General features: G+C 42.0%; 1 protein-coding gene across 4 annotated transcripts in view; it reads left to right on the top strand.

Annotated features, from left to right (window-relative positions):
* The window catches only part of matn4 (matrilin 4), a 29367-nt gene that overhangs the window by 6974 nt on the left and 3977 nt on the right, over positions 1–18416 (top strand). The window contains exons 2-12 of one of the 4 annotated variants that reach the window (XM_024802615.2): positions 5511–5651; positions 7543–7718; positions 7997–8155; positions 9344–9575; positions 10662–10784; positions 11834–11956; positions 12973–13095; positions 15072–15194; positions 15586–15708; positions 16506–16628; positions 18115–18212. In XM_024802615.2, coding sequence (XP_024658383.2) covers positions 5579–5651; positions 7543–7718; positions 7997–8155; positions 9344–9575; positions 10662–10784; positions 11834–11956; positions 12973–13095; positions 15072–15194; positions 15586–15708; positions 16506–16628; positions 18115–18212 — 1476 coding nt within the window. In that variant the 5' untranslated portion in view covers positions 5511–5578. The remainder of the gene's footprint in view (positions 1–5510; positions 5652–7542; positions 7719–7996; positions 8156–9343; positions 9576–10661; positions 10785–11833; positions 11957–12972; positions 13096–15071; positions 15195–15585; positions 15709–16505; positions 16629–18114; positions 18213–18416) is intronic. The other 3 variants (XM_024802616.2, XM_076884340.1, XM_024802617.2) reach the window with 3 other exon arrangements.

Genomic DNA, 18416 nt, shown 5'->3' with positions numbered 1-18416 from the left:
TGCTCATTCTTTCTTGGCTCTGTGTGCGCACGGACATGGCCACAAGTCACTTTATTTGGGTTAAAAAAACTGGAGATGAGTTTTAATTAAGGCAGATAAACAACAGCCAAAAAGAAACTGCTTCTCAGTTAAAAGATTAGTCATATAATCAAAAAATGGATTAATTCAGAAAATAATCAGTTTAGCCAATAATCAATTTGTTACAAATCTTTCCTTCAGTAACGTGATAATTCTGATCACCATCAGGCCTAATGCAGCTTAAACGTCCTGTAAATGTGCTCTGCAGGTGCTGAAGCAATGCCCATGCCCGGTGAGAGTTCCTTCTGTCCACTGCCTTCAGTGTGAGTTGACATCAGGGAAGAGTGCAGGGAAAGCAGGAAAATGCATCAACATGTTCTTCTCCCAGAGGGAGCAGCACTAACAGGAAACCCAGGCCTGATAATGTGCTGTTGTCTAAGTGTGTCTGTGATCGTCTGTGCTCTGACTTTGTTCGGTAACAGCACAAACGTGTCCATTCAGACGAGCTGATGGGAAGCTAAGAAATCTGCAAAAATGTGGAAATGGAGCCTCTGACATAAAACTGATTCTTTAGACAGTAATAGTAAAAATTATGTAAGTACTTTTACTTTAGTGTTTACTGGTGTAGTGGAGGTTACATCACTACAATCACAGACAATTAGAAATTATATTCCACAGCTTTCATCTGATGATGATATGACTCATTATGGATTTACTGATCAATTTACAAAACTCACTGAAAGCAACAATAATGTTACTTTTTCATAAACTAAACAGGAAGTATGAAATTGAATGTGTTTGTATGTAACAGGATCGATGCAGCTGAGCTTTAGTTTTAGCTGTTTGAGTCTTTTCACTGATGGATGTAGACCGCAGAAAGAAAATAGTTACGTGAAAAACATGTAACAAGGGTTGTAATGGGGTCCTGCTTTTTTGAAAGTGTCTTTTAAATGTGTTGATGGAGTCTTAACCATGAATGCCATTTGGTTCCATCAGATTCAAGACAACGCAAACATCCTCTCCGCTGAAATCTCCAAACCAGAGAAACCCAAACTTAAATAGTGCAGATGATTTGGAGATGGACTGTCCTTAAACACAGCTGACGGTCGTATTATGACATTTATGAGTTTGACCTTTTACCCTCTTAAATATCAGCTTTAAAAATGACACGTGGATAAATCCAGAGGTTCATTTTTGCTGCCTGAGCTCGAAAAGAACTTTAAAGAAACAGTTTGTGTTTCATCTCTCGTGGTAAAGTCACCTTCACGCCAACATCAACAATATCTCTGCTCTCTGACTGCCTTGTTACAAGTAGCTGAGTAAACTGCACGGTTGATTTACTCTCCAGTATGTGGCATCAAACTGCTCCTCACAAGCATCTAGCTGCCTTTCTAAATGTGATTTTGTATTTAAAGCACATTTTCTTTAAAATTAGGAAGCCCATTCAAATACATTATACTGTCATGCTGCAGTTGCACAATATAATGTGCTGTTCATAAAACTGATATCACAGTGGACAGTTAAGATACTGTAGTGAATATATTTCCAAGAGTGGTTGGCGAGCAGACCATCTAAGTTTGTTTACTGTGCTAATGGAAGGAAACAGGAGCTCGAAGTAAGACTCACACTGTTAGCAGCCTCGCAGCCACAGCGAGCGGCAGCCGTCACCACCAACCCGTCAATGAAATGTTTAACGAGAAAATATTGGCTCTGAGCTGAAAGATTCTCTTTGTGGATAATTATAGAACATATGCTGCTCTGTGACCCGGGCTGAGGCAGAGCTGTGATACGTGTGTGTGTCTGCAGCGCACACGCTGAGCGGCGGCAGGATCCAGTGGATTGTTGTTTAGTGGGGGAGACAGGAAAAGGGGAGGTGGGGGGCTGGTTGCTGCCCTGTGGGTACAGAAAGCTGTACCACAGACAGACACACACACACACACACACACACACACACACACACACACACACACACACACACACACGCCTTCCCTAGCAAGGTTATTATTGGTAACGAAAACTAACGAAATAATGAAAACTTGAAGTGAAAAAACATTTTCGTTAATGGAAATAAAAATAAAAACGAGACTTTGCCAAAAAAGGAAAACTAACTAAAACTGTAATGAGTGCTCACAAAACTAAAATTAACTGAATTTATAGCAAAAATGTGTTTAGTTTTCACTGATGTGTGCGTGTCATACAATAGTCTAGCGTGAAAATGAGGTGGTTTCCAGGTTTTTTTCTTGCTGTGTCTCACTATGCCAGCAGGTGGCAGTATGTTAGTCGAATCGTCTGTGTTGCTGCTTCGTCCACGCGCAAAATCGTGTCAGCAAAAGTCGGGAGAAAGTGCCAGAGTCTAATTTGGGATTGCTTTGATTGGTAATCTAGCTTACCTTGAAGGTCAGGGAGCACGCCCAACCCTCATCCCCAGAAACAGAAGCTAACTCCAGGCAAGGCAGCGTGATGCATCCCGAGACAACTCCACAAAAAACATTAATGCAGTGCTTCAATCGGCGACCTGATGGCTACTGGTTGGTCAGTTCGCAGGAACATCACAAGCGAGACGAAGCGTTGGCGAATATGTTTATTGAGACTGGGATATACATGCAGCGTGTGGGGATAGGTTAATTGGATAATCCAAATTGCCACTAGGTGTGAATGTGCGAGTGAATGTGAGTATGAATGGTTGTCTGTCCCTGTGTGTCGGCCCTGCGACAGACTGGCGACCTGTCCAGGGTGTACCCCGCCTCTCGCCCTATGACAGCTGGGATAGGCTCCAGCGCCCCCCGCGACCCTGAAAAGGATAATGGATGGATGGAGACCGGGATATCTACACAACTGTGTGAGTCAATTGTCTTCAAAAAGTTTAGTAATTCACTTGAACCAAAATTAGGAACACCTGGTTCTGCAAGAGTTCATAGCCTCATTGGGGCCAAGATATATCTTTTTATAGGTACCTGGTACCAAAGGTTGTTCATCTGCCCTCATTTCCTTTTTCCTTTTCTTTTTAAAGAACCCATTGGTTCCCCATAGGTGGGAATGTGAGTTGTCTGTCTCTGCGTGTTAGCCCTGCGACAGACTGGCCAGGGTGCAGGGTATGGTAGCTGGAATAGCAACATACCCAAGGATGAGCAGAAGAGAATGACTGATATGATGAAACTGGGATTTTGTTACACTTAATTATTGCAAATATGACTAAAACTATAACTGAAACTAATCAAAACTAAACTGAACACACTTACAGACCCTGAAATCAGTTCATACCTTAAAAAATCTTTAAACTCTGGTGTTTCAGTGGAACCTAAAGTGGGCAGGTGTGCACTGTTACAGTGTTACATGCTTCAATCACACACGAGCCAAAGTTCAGGCTTCAGACTCCTGGAAACACAAAGTTTCTGACAGTTTGTTCTACTCTTGGATCTGTATGATGTCACACGAAGCAGTTATCTCTAATATAGTCACATGATGTGGCGTTACTTCTTGTTCAGGAGAAAACTGCAGCGGTGACCTGTGAGGTCGGGGTGAGCACAAAAACAAGCGGCTGTGCGGTGACATTACTGGTGGGAGGTGAAGCGACCAGTGCAGCGGGTGCACTGGGGCCTTTAAAGGGAGAGAAACTGGGGCCACCCAGGCCTAGTATAAGCTAATAAAGTATGAAATGTGGAGGTGGAAAATATCATGATAGGTCCCCTTACATAAAAACCATAAAAAACACATTTTCTTGAAACATTTTCCTACATGAACTCAGTCACGTCACAGCAGAGGCCTCACTATGTGACATGAGTAGTGCACATTTGTCACGCTCACTAAAATTACTACCAGGGCCCTGATTAGGATTTCACCGTGTCAGGATCTGGATCTAATATTGTGTAAGTGGGAACAATCTGACTGTAGTCTGATACACCCTGAACTTCAATAACAACCACCTTCATTTTATTCACACACTTGTAACAATGGACTGAATATTTTTCAGTAATTAGAAAAATAACATTGCTTTTGATAATCTTTGTTTGAAGGTAGAAGGAATCGAGATCTGTGTAATACGAGGGGCTGAAGCTATGATGATTGATGCGCTCTGCACAGGTCAGTGACAAAATGATAAAGACATAACCACCAGCTAACCTTGAAAACATAAAAGCAAGAAAAATGTGCTCCAAGTGTTTGGCTGAACTTTCGTGAAAATATGTGGACGAGAGTGAAAGAGACGAGAGAAAGTGGGCGAGGAGACGGAGGGAAAGGCAACGAGACAAACAGAGACACAAACTGAAAAAAGAGCCTTTGTGCTCGGCTACGTCTGTTGACTCATTACTCTGATCTGAGCCAGTGATGACCGCAGTCTCTGGCAGCCAGTCAGACAGCGATAAACCCCCGAAGGACCCCTCTCTGTGGGCCTAAATGAAAGAGAGGTGGCTTTCATGCTGCCTGTTTGAATTGACCCAGTGCCTCAAACATAAACACGTCCCAGACTTTATCATTATCCCCCTGCTGCTGCTGCTGCTGCTGCTCGCCTGCAGACACATTAGGGTCTCTGTGTCTGCCTGCAGCCTTGTATTAGCAGGTACTGCTGTGCACCTCATCCAGGTGTGTTACGCTGAGTGCTTTATGAAGGGGCAGGACTGGAATGTTTCACTGCCATTGTCATCATTAACACTTTACAGATCACTCTGATGAGCTTCAAGAGATTAAACATTTTTCAGTTGTGTGAGTGGAGAATATGTTCCAAAATATAAGGTATAAGACAGTTACTGTATTCTTAATGAAAACACTGAAGATGCCAATGATTTTTTTTGTTGCTTCTGCTTCCATTTAAAGCTCCATCCAAGTACGCATCATGGCAGTGGTTCAGAAATAATCTCTCTCATCATTAGAACCCCTGAAAGCACATTCCTGTTGTGTATGTATTCAGTAATAGTGTAATAAAATCCAGAACGTATCTACATGACCAACAGCTGCTAATACAAGTAACATGGTGAGCCACACAGCTGGAGGTGGTTTTTAATTTAGACATCCATTCACAATTAAATTCACATCATTCAAAAATCTGTCACAGTCGTCGTCATACAGATGTGTCAGGCCTGAATCGTAGGTTTGGTATTAATGAGGACAAAGCTCAAAGGACAAAGCACCTCAGTTGCTCTCAAGAATGATTAAGTGTGTCTGATGTGATCTAGGAATGTCTTCCAGAGGTAATTTCTAATTTGTGTGTGTTTAGGCACACATATTAGACACAAATAACTTTGAAGGATTAGATAAGAATCGAGGTATGTGCTGTGGTCTGTGTGCTCGGTGCTGGTTGATGAGGCTCGTGCCTGTTCGAGGATCGTCAGCATGGGAAAGAAGGAAAGAGGGATCTCCTGTGTCCAAGTTTGATGTCTTGCAGACTAATCTGTCCATCCTAACCTCTTCCATCTGCAGACATTAAAGCTTTATGACAGCATTGCAGTATGTGACCGAGTCTCAAAGCGGGCACTATCTTGCTCGTCTTTTCTTCACAGTTTGATCCTGTTCCAATTTATCTGAGCCCAGCTGCGAGCGACCCGTCTGCTAGATCGATATCATTTGGATGAAGATGAGACAACTGAGCGCATTCATCCTGTTGACCCTGGCTGTCCTCGCAACAGCCAGACCAAAAACAGGTCAGTGTGCAGATACTGTGAGAATTACTGAAAAATTCTTTTAAAAAATAAATAAAGATTTTTCTCTTCCTAAACAGGTTATATAAATGAGGGCATAATTTAATTTTAAGAAAACAAATGAAAGAAAAGGAAGTCGGGAAAAATGAGAGATAAATGTTTAATGATGGGCATTTAGATGATCAAAAGAACAGGGAGCTAAAGTGGGTTTGGATCACAATAGAAACACAGAGTCACGGCACAAAGACAAACCAAAGCCTAAATAAGAAAGCTATGATTTTAAATCAGATGCTTTCAGTGGATTGCAGAGAGTCTATAACTGTAAACAATGGTTTAAACAACCATTTGACAGAACAATTACACCTTTACCAGAGCCAGATGTTTTTCACTTTAAGGGTAGCTTTGCATGAACAGTTCAAAATAATCCTTGGTGGTGTCCTTGTTGAACTTTTGGCTCACAGGGACGTACCCATTTAAAGTCTTTGTTGTTTAAGCTTTCAACATGTTTGATATTAAATGTAAATGTGTCCTCTAAAAGGAGGAAAACATTATAATTTAAATTTAAAATGTCTAATATAAAGTGTTTGTGATGACTGAGATCATGTTAGCTAACTATGAACACACAGTGACATGCGTGTGGCTCTATTGAGTTCAAAACTGTTTTTATCTTTAACTTTTGGAGTCACGGTTTAATTTAATTGACCAAATTAGGACTAAGAAATGGCAAAGACCCAAATTTAGATAGAAAATGTAAAAAGAAGGGTTGAGGACTTTTTTAGAAAAGTTATAACCTGTAAATGTTGCCACCGCAGGTCACTGAATAGGACTCTTTATACAAGCGTGTGAATTATGACTTCTGTGAAAGGCACGAATGTTTCAGGACATATCCCTGACACATATACATTACATCTGCGGCTGACTTGATTTATGTGACCAGACAATGCAGTGGACGTGTTTATAAGGCGTTAAAAATTGGCTACTGTTGACGTCTATTTGAACCTAAAGATGGATTCCATCGGTCCCACACGTCTGCTTATTCTGACACTGAGTCTCGTCTGTTGTGACTTTCACTTTGTCTGAAGAAATTCTGGATGGGCATTAATCAAACAGTTTCTTTCCAACTCGTAAAGCCACACCACAAACACAAGCCAACCTCATACTTCATTCATGACGGCAGCGTTTTTGAACCTAGATGATGTTACAACATGGGAGCGCGTCCGAAAAATATAAAGACAAAAACAGGTGTCCTGTGGCGGCTGACGCCACTGAGAAGCAGCGCTCAGGTGGTAAATAATGTGAACGCTGTACCGATGTTTGAGGAAGGCTGCTGCTGTCGTGCTTCAGAGAGAGAGTAAAATCCACACAATTTAAAAAGAAAGTCGAGTAAGAGAGAAGCAGCCTTTTATCCTACTGATCAGTCACAACAGTAAAATTGTTTAGGTTTTCCTCAGAGCACCAAAACAGCTCTGATCCTTTCACACGACACACGACACCGTCTCGGGGCCTGTGAGTCTCCTCCATCATTCAGAGGCCACGTCTGTGTTTCATGTGTTGAAATCACACTTTGCTTCTCCGGCTCCTGAAAGTGAAACAGTCCACTGCGTCCCACTGAAATTCATTAAACACAGATTACAAAAATATTTTAAAAAAGGCTCAGCAGCTTCCTGAGCTGGACACTGCGGTGAACATCACTCAAACAGGAACGAAGCATTTGTTGGGGAATAATTTGTGTAACGACACAATAAAAATCCCCATGTTTCATGTTTTATGGGATCTCACCAAATTTAAATTTGGAGCTTTTGAGGTCGGAGGATTGCTGACTTCTTCTTGAATTTTTTTCACCATTGTTGAAACATCTAGTTTGAACAGATTCTGCTTTTCTTCTTTCTTCCAGAACCTGCGCAGAAATGTAAGACTGGTCCGGTGGATCTAGTCTTCCTCATCGACAGCTCCCGCAGCGTTAGGCCACATGAGTTTGAGACCATGAGGAAGTTTATGATTGACATCATTAACACCCTGGATATTGGACTAAATGCCACCAGAGTGGGAGTTGTTCAGTATTCCAGTCAGGTAGAGTAACCAGACAGGACCCAGACCTCCTTTCATGTTGTAGTCCTTCATCTCTGTCAGTGCGCCCCAGGGTGGCTACAATGTAGCTGCCATCACCAGTGTGTGAATGTGTGTGTGAATGGGTGCATGACTGAACGTGTAAAGCGCTTTGGGGTCCTTAGGGACTAAATAAAGTGCTATACAAATACAGGCCATTTACCATCTTGACAGCTAACCCTTCTCATCACTAACTGGTCTTAAGATGATGTTTTAATCTTTGAATTCTTCACTGCTTTCAGGTCCGCACTGAGTTCACTCTGAAGACTCACGCCAGGCTGAGCAACATAGTGAAAGCCATCAATCAGATCATCCCCCTCGCTCAGGGTACCATGACCGGACTCGCCATCAGATACATGATGAATGAAGCTTTTACTCCAGAGGCTGGAGACAGGCCAAAGGTACTTATTGGATGTCTTATACACAATGAACCATTTTGTAACCGTTTCCTTTAGTTGTGCTGGTGGTTTCAGGCATTTTCATTTTAAATCTTTACTTTTCTTTTTTAATTATCTGTATTTAAATCATCACAGAAATAAATATCATCACCTATTTTGTAGAAGCTTGTTATAGCAGAACTTTGAGTGGAACTATGCATACATACAGACATTCCTGTCAGGGTCATGGGGGCAGCAGTCTAAGTCTAAACCTCATCCAGGTCCTCTGGGGGGGACACCAAAGCATTCCCAAGTCAGCCAAGAGATATAATCTCTCCATTGTGTCCTAGGCCTCCTAGGAGGACATGCCAAGGACACAAAAGGCATAAAGGAATTTAAAAAAAAGTGTAGATGAAATGCTGGAGGCTTTGTGAGGGTCTAGTGCAGTGTGGATTGGACAGCAGTCAAGAGCTGAGGCCCTGGCTGGCCAAACTCTACCTGATGAAGCTGGGATAATAAAAAAAATTCCATCCATCCATCCATCTTCATCCGCTTTATCCGAGGCCGGGTCGCGGGGGCAGCAGCCTAAGCAAAGAGGCCCAGACCTCCCTCTCCCCAGCCACCTCCTCCAGCTTATCCGGGGGAATACCAAGGCGTTCCCAGGCCAGCCGAGAGATATAATCTCTCCAGCGTGTCCTGGGTCTGCCCCGGGGCCTCCTCCCGGTGGGACATGCCCGGAACACCTCACCCAGGAGGCGCCCAGGGGGCATCCTTGTCAGATGCCCGAACCACCTCAGCTGGCTCCTTTCGATGTGGAGCAGCAGCGGCTCTACTCTGAGCACCTCCCAGATGGCCGAACCTCTCACCCTATCTCTAAGGGAGAGGCCAGCCACCCTTCGTACAAAGCTCATTTCTGCCGCTTGTATCCGCGATCTCGTTCTTTCGGTCACTACCCACAGCTCGTGGCCATAGGTGAGGGTAGGGACGTAGCTCGACCGGTAAATTGAGAGCTTCGCTTTTACACTCAGCTCCCTCTTCACCACGACGGACCGGTGCAGCGTCCGCATTACTGCAGCTGCAGCCCCAATCCGTCTGTCGATCTAATAAAAAAATTAAAACAATAAAATGTTTCTGAATTTATGGGCTAAGAAAACAAAGATGGAGGGGACGTCAATAACAGCTGTCTCTGGTTGGTTCTGCCGATGGCTTCAGGTTCCAAACGTGGCCGTGATCGTGACAGACGGACGTCCTCAGGACCGCGTGGCTGAGGTGGCCGCTGAGGCGAGAGAAAAAGGCATTGAGATCTATGCTGTGGGCGTGGCCAGGGCAGATATGACATCACTGAGGGCCATGGCGTCACCACCCTTTGAGGACCACGTCTTCCTGGTTGAGTCCTTTGATCTCATTCACCAGTTTGGCATCCAGTTCCAGGATAAGCTCTGCGGTAAGACTGCAGGACAGGAAATACAAAGTATACAAGTAACTGCTATTACTATATGTGGTGCTTTTTATTTGTCTTATTATTTCTAACACTTGTGTTATATTCTGTAGTATATTTAGATGTTACCACTTATGTAGCATACTATGTTTTTATTTCCAAACAAAATGTTATTGTACCTGAGAAGAATGACAACTATGAGTTCATTTTAAAAACAAATTCAGCTTTTAATCAGCAAAAAAAACCCATTTACCCTGAGCTGGAGTCAGTCAGGATGAGTTGTGTAACTAGTAAGTTTTAAGATTCGTGTGAGTGCAAAATCTTACTGGAATGTAAAAACTTTCCACTCTTTAAGGATTTGGAAGTTGTGTTTCTCTAAAATCTCCATCTAAAAGATTTTGTATTACTGGATCACTTTTATTTAAAGTCATCTTAATGTAAGAGCAGCAAAAATCTTCAGATAAAACTGTGCGATTAAAATTTCATGACATTGGCTTCATCTGGGCCAACATAGATTTTTTATGTAATTAAAAACACAACGTCTAGCTCGAGTTAAAAAAAATTACAAAATCCTTCTGACCGCACATAACCTAATACTTTTTCATAACAACCTCTGCAAATCCCTTAAGTGCTCGATATTTCCTCATGCTGCTATTATTCAACACTGGACTACAGCTAAAAAAAACAGTCTGGTCTCCTGCAGTGGGAGATGCAAAATGCAGACGGATAAAATAAATACAAAAAGTAAATCAGTGAAATAAAATAAGCTCTCAGTGAAAATGAAGAGTCCTGTAGCTAAGAGGTGACAGCAGGGCTAAAACCACTAATCCCATCATGCTTTGCAGATGAAGCTGTAGAGATTGTGTCGTGACTGCAGACGAGTCCTGGTGAAGATGTTTTCTCATGAAGTGTTTTTCTTTGATTAGTGTTGGTTCTCAGTGCTTTTCATTTCACAGTTTTCCTTCAGGGGCACCGATAATTCCTTTCTACAGAAAAAACACAAAGTCGTTGGGAATATGATTTTGATTTTGTGATAATAAGCTGTAAGTTAAATATATTGAAGCTGGTTTTCTGAATGCTGATCTGACACAGGCGTGGATCTGTGTCTGGAGTCAGACCACGGCTGTGAGCACATCTGTGAGAGCACTCCTGGATCCTACCACTGCCTCTGTCTGCCCGGATACACTGTGAACGATGACGGGAAGACATGCGCAGGTAATTTGCAGTTTGCTCCCACTATACTAAAATATATACAGCTACCAGCAAAATCAAAAGGACAACTGTCTTTCCCTTTTGAACTCTGTATTTTTATTTTTGTCTTCTAGTGGAGGAGATTAGCATGATCTACAGCTGTCTGAAACTATCTGTTTTAGCTCTTTATTCTTAAAGGCTAATATAAGCCGACAATACAATAAAAAATAACTCTTTTATTGGGTGAATGTCAAAATCTGAGAACAAAGTTCACAAAAGTTTCAGGGAAACACAAAGAGACATTCAGGCCCCACAGAGTGAGTAATGATGGGAAACAGGAGGGAGAGGAACACAGGTTAATAATCAAAAACTAAAATCAACAGAATAACACCAAAACAATGAAACACACTCACAAGAAAATTAGCAAGAAACAAAAACGCAGCACCAGATCTGGGACCATGTCAGCTTTTTTCTGATTGGTTAAGCAGCAGAAGGCGGGTCCTCTGTGCTCGCAACAATGCTGTCCTCTCAGCACCCAGACGTTATATTGTTACTTCGTTAGAGTTATTTGATATTATATTTTGCACTACCCTACTGTATATTACTATGTACTAGTATTCTTATTGTATATCTTATTCCTCTGTTCCTCTCTTGCAGCACTGAGCATGTGTATGACAAAAGAATTTCCCTCAGGATAAACAAAGTTCTTCTTAAATTATTTTCGCTTATCTTAAAAAGTAGAAAAAAAACTTCCTGAAACAGAGAATTTTCAGGAAGTTTTTTTGACTTACAGGGGAAACTTGAAAATATGAAGCTTTGTCCTTTAGCACATGTGTGACAAGAAAACAGAATAAAAGAAAAGAAAAAGTCAGTTTTAGAACCAGAAAATCAAACAAACACTGGAGAGTGCTTATAAAAAGTAATATCGTTCGTGTGTGTGTGTGTGTGTGTGTGTGCGCGCGTGCGTGCGTGCGTGCGCGTGCGTGCGTGTGTGCGTGTGTGTGCGCGCGTGCGTGCGTGCGTGCGTGCGTGCGTGTGTGTGTGTGTGTGTGTGCGTGCGTGTGTGTGTTTAGCCATAGATCTGTGCGCTGAGAGAAAACATAACTGTGAACAACTCTGCGTCAGCTCGCCGGGCTCCTTCACCTGTGACTGCAACAAAGGATACAAACTGAACAATGACAAGAGGACCTGCTCAAGTTAGTCACACACACACAATGTACATGCAGATTCACACATCTCATATCGTTCACCTTTATGCTTTGCTTTTAAATGTGTTCTGCTGCCATTGATTCTGCTGCTTGGTGAGTGAGGGTTTGCATTTTGTTCCTCCGTCTCCAGTTTGTACAATTAAATCTTTTTGTAGATCTGCTTTGAAACTTTCCTCACACTGCAGGAAGTAACATACGCACATGTACACACACCTTAACTGCACACAGTCAGCACACACGAGGCTGATTTATGAGAAACATATAAATGAAAATCTCTAAAGCACAAGTTAGAAAGCATAAATTCTGAAACAGTACAGTATGTTTACACTAGATCCTTAATTTCAATGCATTCTAGTCATGCTGTGTTTCATAAGCCAGCACATCGAGTCCCACACTCCTAGTTAGCATGAGGCTGATGTTTAAGCTAGTTTATGGAAATTGGAACATCTGGTACGATGTGTTTCTTCTGAAAACCTTTGACAGTCGTCGTTGTTTATCTAACATACACAGACTCAATCTGCTGATTTTCTCGCCTCAAATGTTTCAGAAGACATTTCACTGGACTGTTCATCTAAGTATGAGAAACTTTGCGAGTGAGCCAGCACGTCAGTTGTGGTTTGAAATTCTGGGACAGAAAGCGAGCAGGAGCTTTTCAGCTAATCACTTACAGCTCAGTGTTTGCATGCTTGTGGCATGCACTAAGAGATGGAGAGCACCTGTCAGTCACCGATAGCATCACTGCCTCACGGCTCACCTGTCAACAGTATGAATCCTTGCAGTACCAAACCCATGTGGAGATATACAGTTAGAAATGATCATTTCATTGTATTTGTATATCAGCTTATTGCAGTAAGAGTCATTCACAAATGAGGTTCATATTTGGGACAGAGCAAAGCAGGTAAAAGCCGAGACTTACTGAGAGACAAGGGGAACATAAATGCAACCCACACATTTGGCTGCTGTCCTCTCTGCTGCTCATGGCCTCGCTGCTTTCCTCCCCTCAGTGATCGACTACTGTTCGTTTGGGAACCACAGTTGCGATCATGAGTGTGTGAGCGTGCTCAATGGCTATCGCTGTCGCTGTAACGAGGGATACAGGCTGCTGGAGGACAGCAAGACCTGCCAGGGTAAGCAGAGCGAACATGGAAGAAAAATCATAACCGGTTAATAACACAGCCACGATGTCCACTGCTGTTATGACGGCGGTGAGGCTCTGATTTCTTTACACTGAAACCGGCCTGACCCAACCGCTAATGCATGATTCAGAACATTAACGTTTCCCGAATGTATCTCTGGATTTGGTTACTAGATAATCATGACATTATGTAGAGCGCTGGAAGAAATCCACAATACTAAATTATCATTTTTGAGGTCACCACAAGATGATGAAAAACACTTTAATGATCCCTTAAAAAAAATTGAGTCGAGACCTGAGAGATGGTGCAAGAATAAAGCAGCACGACTAATATGCAGTAGCTTTTTTTCAGTCCCCACTCAAACTTTATAGAATTACTCAAGATATGGGAATAATTCAAGGAGTGTTTCAGTGTGGAAAAATAAGCACAGGTACAGCAGAGAGCATGCAAAGGACAAGAATGCCAATTTTTGGTGTTCTTGGGACACTTCTGCAGCAGCAATGTGGCAGAAAGCAGAAACATTCGATTCCTAGCATGAGCAGCGGGGTAGCATGTGATTGTTAAAGAAACCCTCTTCTGCTTATTTCCACCTCCATAACTTTATCTTTGAGGCTTTGCATGGTTCAAAATAACTCTTCTTATACTGAACCTCCGTGCAGGTCTTCATATTCTGTCTGAAACAAGCTGCGTTCGCTCCAGAGCTTTGTGTTAGGTATATCCCCTCTGTGACATCATAGATCCAAAAGTAGAAAAAAAGCTGTCTGAAGTGTGACGTGTTCAGAGCTGTCTGACGCCTGAAACGAGTGCTTGCTTCACAGCGACATGTTCGTCAGGAAGCATGTTGTGTGTCTTTAAGGTTACTGATGCGTCACCTTTGTGAACAAAGTTACAAACAACATAAAAATTAATAAACTGCTTTGAAGTTATTCTGACTTAAAGGATGAAACGGCAAAGAGAAAATGCCATTTAAAGTTTTAAAGAAGAAATAGAGCTTGAAGGATCTCCTCAGGAAGTTGTTACAAAACACTGACAAAGTCCCGATCGTCCTGCAGAATGAATCCATCGTTGAGGTGCTGTCAGCTCCTGCTTTTGATGCATTTCCATGCTCTTTAACATAAAAATAAATCTGGTGGACCTTGGGCCCAACTTTGGAAGGACTGACATCAGAGGTTATGAAAGGAGCTACAACAAGAAAATTACCAATGACTGGCTGATGGAGTCCTCATTTTCTTCCCATTTAAATAACGCCAACTTCTACATCTGTGGCCTGCTTCTTTGAATTTCCTGACATTAGTCGTTCTGACTTTCAGCCCCAAAGTGTTGAGTGCTGGTGTCAGCCTTTTGGCTTTGGGACCAGTTCTTTGGTAAAAAAAAAAAAAAAAAAAGAAGGCAGGAAGCGTTTACTGAGGACCTCGCGTAAGGTGTCAGACTGATGCAGAGACAATAACATCAACAGCTGCAGCAGAGCACCTCTTCATCAGGAACCTTTAAAATTAAGACCATTTGTGGGTGCAAAGACTTCCTGTTCTCCTGAAGCCGTACACATCTACACAGCATGAATAAGACACAATGTGACTGTAGTTCACAGCAGAAAGGAGACATTTTTAAGTAATTCTCAGTCGGCTTTGAATACACAGTTTATAAGATAAGTGTGACTCACAGTCAATTAAAAATTAGATTCAAAGATTCAAACGTCATTTAAAGGAGTCCAGATGAATAAAAGGGGATTGCGTGCTTATATTTGAATAAATCCTGTAATCTCAGAGTTTGGGGTTATTGCATGACGTCTACCGTTTCCAGAAATTAATATCTGGCATTTAGTCCATCGATCTGAGCCCTTACTGGAAACCTCTGAGAACAAAATCCAAAGCAGATGTCAGAAGTATATTTGTTTGGCTCAGACGCTGATAAATGTTAAGAAAAAATCTTAATCACAATTACACACTTTCACTCAATGTGTTGTTCAGCCATTGACCTGTGCGCTGAGGGGAAGCACGACTGTGAACAAGTCTGCATCAGCGCGCCGGGCGTCTACACCTGCGACTGCAACAAAGGATACACGCTCAATGAGGACGAGAAGACCTGCACACGTTAGTCAAGCCCTCGTGCAAATACACACAGGTGTACACGCACCTGCAGAAACACACCTACAGTCAGAGAAAAGGCTGCTCTTTCTCCTGTTCGTTCTATGAGTTAATATGAAATGCTTGTTGTTTCCAGCTCCTTTAAAGTAAGGACTGAAAACTGAGTCCATCTGGGTCTCTGTTTGGAAACATCACTTTTATTTAACACATGCAGAGTAAAACTAGACACTTAGAGTCACATTCACTCACTATAACGTTATAAATTGGGAATAACGTGTGTGTGTGTGTGTGTGTGTGTGTGTGTGTGTGTGTGTGTGTGTGTGTGTGTGTGTGTGTGTGTGTGTGTGTGTGTGTGTGTGTGTGTGTGTGTGTGTGTGTGTGTGTGTGTGTTACTCAGCCATTGACCTGTGTGCTGAGGGAAAGCACGACTGTGAGCAGATCTGTGTCAGCGCTCCGGGCGTTTTCACCTGTGACTGTAACAAAGGATTCAAACTCAACAAGGACAAGAAGACCTGCACAAGTCAGTGAATCTCACATGAAAACCCTGCTTGTGTTTATTACATAGTGCACCCGATAAAAATGTTTGTTTTACTGTTTGCTTCCAAACAGTAAAAAAAAAAAAAAGGGGGGGGGGGGGGGGGGGGGTCACTAAAAGATGTCACTGAGCTGCTGATTCGCTCTGCTAGGCCAACCAAAGGTGCTGAGTTCAGCTCTCCATTGATGGATGGATATAAATTCTAGATACATTTCTTATGGAACTACTTATTATCCAAGAAAAGTTATTTCGCACACTTTAATGAGGACTGGCATGTTCATTTAGTTTGTAATATCATCCTCTACATTAAACAAACAGGCAGGAACGGGCTGATGGAGCTCTGCTGCTTAATGGCCGTGGTGTCGATTCCCAGGTTGACACCATGTGTGAAGGCTGCTCGATTAATCACATTTTAATTCAGTTTTCAGTGATTATGAAAACAAAACAGTTTCTTATAGGTCAGCTTTAGTTTGTTTTATAAATCTTGTGCATTAGTTCCTTTTACATACTCGAGTACATACTGTTTACTTACTCGAGCCTTTCGATGAACAGCATCAATTCTTCAAAAGGTTTGTGTAGGTGAACATATGGAAGGATTAATGAGGAGGTGGTTTTCACCATAATCTAGCAGCAAAGATAAGTGTTGACCTCCCTGAGGTCAAGTCTTCCACACCTGTTCACTAAGCCTTTAGTTGTTGTGCATTACTTGCGGGTGAACAGTTTTTTGCATGTGTCTCTCTCTGCTATGGTGTAATATGTGCTTTCTGTCTGTTTGTTGTCAGACATGAACATGTGTAACACAGTGGAGCACGGCTGTGAGTACCAGTGTGTGAGCACTCCAGGCTCTTATCACTGCATCTGCCCCGAGGGACAGCTGCTACAGGACGACGGCAAGAGCTGCGGCAGTAAGTCATCATCTGTGCAAATGTAAAATCCTCTGACCTGTTTCAGCAGCCCTGAGTTAGTTTAAGAAACTCAGCACTCTGTGCAGAGAGAGCTGCTTCAGGATTAAGATGCTAGCTCCTGTGTGAACCAGCAGAAATGCTGCAGGTGTGGGGAAAAAGACTCAAAAAACTTCAGAAAAAATGCTGTCTTTTTATTAAATCAGTCTACGACAACAAAGCTCAAAGATAAATTATTAACCTGCACTGCTGAGCTTCACTATATTTTAAGCCAAAGCATAAGAAATGTATTAAAGGGGAGGATAAAGATTCAGGGCATTTCAGTGGCAGCTGGACGTTGATCAGGTGACTCTCAGTGAAAGGAAAAAACATTCAGGCCCCGAGCAGAGGTTACGTCTCAGGAAAGGAAATAAAGATGTACAATGATCTCAAACTGATGTTAAAAACAGCTCAGTTATGTCTGGATGAAACGAGCTGGACAAAGATGTTGGGATTGTTTTATTCCTCCTGGGAGGGCGAGCGAATACCAGCGTACCTGCCAGTAAGCTTCACATCACATTCTGAGGCAGAGAGACAGCAGCTGTAACTGCAGCAAAAGCTGGTTCTACAAAGTATTGACTCAGGGGGCTGAATAATTGCGCACACACCCCACTTTGCAGTTATTTATTTGTAAAAAATGTTTGGAATCATGAATGATTTTCGTTCCACTTCTCACGTGTGCACCACTTTGTGTTGGTCTTTCACCTGGAATTCCAATAACATTGATTCATGTTTGTGGCTGTAATGTGACAAAATGTGGAAAAGTTCAAGGGGGCCGAATACTTTTGCAAGCCACTGTATCATCGCTTCAAGAGCTACGCTCCAAACCTGCTTTCCAACTGCTGCAGACATCTGAGAGCAATCCTTAGTCACTATGACGACAACAACAATAATATTATTAAAAATATTAATAATAACTCAGTAAAACTGAGCTTCCTTACCCTGTTTTGTTTTGTTCATTTTATTTCAATGACGTAAACAGTACAAAAGTTCACCCTGGAAAAAGAAAAGAAAAAATAAAATAATACCCAAAATAAAGCAAAAATGCTCTTCAGCATCGCTCCAGCTTTTCTGAGCTTTTCTGGAAGAAGCTCACTCTTATTTAATCAGTTTGTATTTATCCAACTTCCTTACTGACATAAACTGTGATGACAACAACATACGTCTCCCTAATAGCAGAATATATACACGATGTAAAATCCAATGATTATACATTCAGCTCCATAACTTTACCTCCACACAAACTGAGTAACTCCACTTTTGGAAAGTTACTAGTAAACTCTGCAGCTCTGCCCACTGCACTGACTCATGTCACATGTTTTTACTGTGGTATTTGTGTTGCAGTGTTTGTTTAGTATTTCATGTCTTGATTTCTTTAATCATATTTTTCACAGTGAAATAAATTAAATAATTAAACCTCCCGTCCTTCGTTTGTCTCGTTCTTCTTCAGCCTGCAAGTCTGCAAACATCGACCTGGTGCTTCTGATCGACGGCTCAAAGAGTGTCCGCCCTCAAAACTTTGAGCTTGTCAAAAAGTTTGTTAACCAGGTTGGAAGTATTTTCTAACACACTGAGTATTTTACTGCCAAATTGCAGTATTATTTCATATGTCCATACCTGCACATGCAGGACGGTCACAGAATAAAACAATGCCATCAAATATGAATTACTGCAGGAGGAAGAAATCTTGTTTTGGCTCCAGAAATAATAAACAACTAAAACAACATGTCCTAGACATTCAGCAAAAAGATA

This window comes from Maylandia zebra, linkage group LG5 (assembly GCF_041146795.1).
Source record: "Maylandia zebra isolate NMK-2024a linkage group LG5, Mzebra_GT3a, whole genome shotgun sequence".
In the NCBI taxonomy this organism is placed as follows: domain Eukaryota; kingdom Metazoa; phylum Chordata; class Actinopteri; order Cichliformes; family Cichlidae; genus Maylandia; species Maylandia zebra.
Note: the sequence above shows the minus strand (reverse complement) of the source record. Positions and strands in the feature narration are given on the sequence as shown.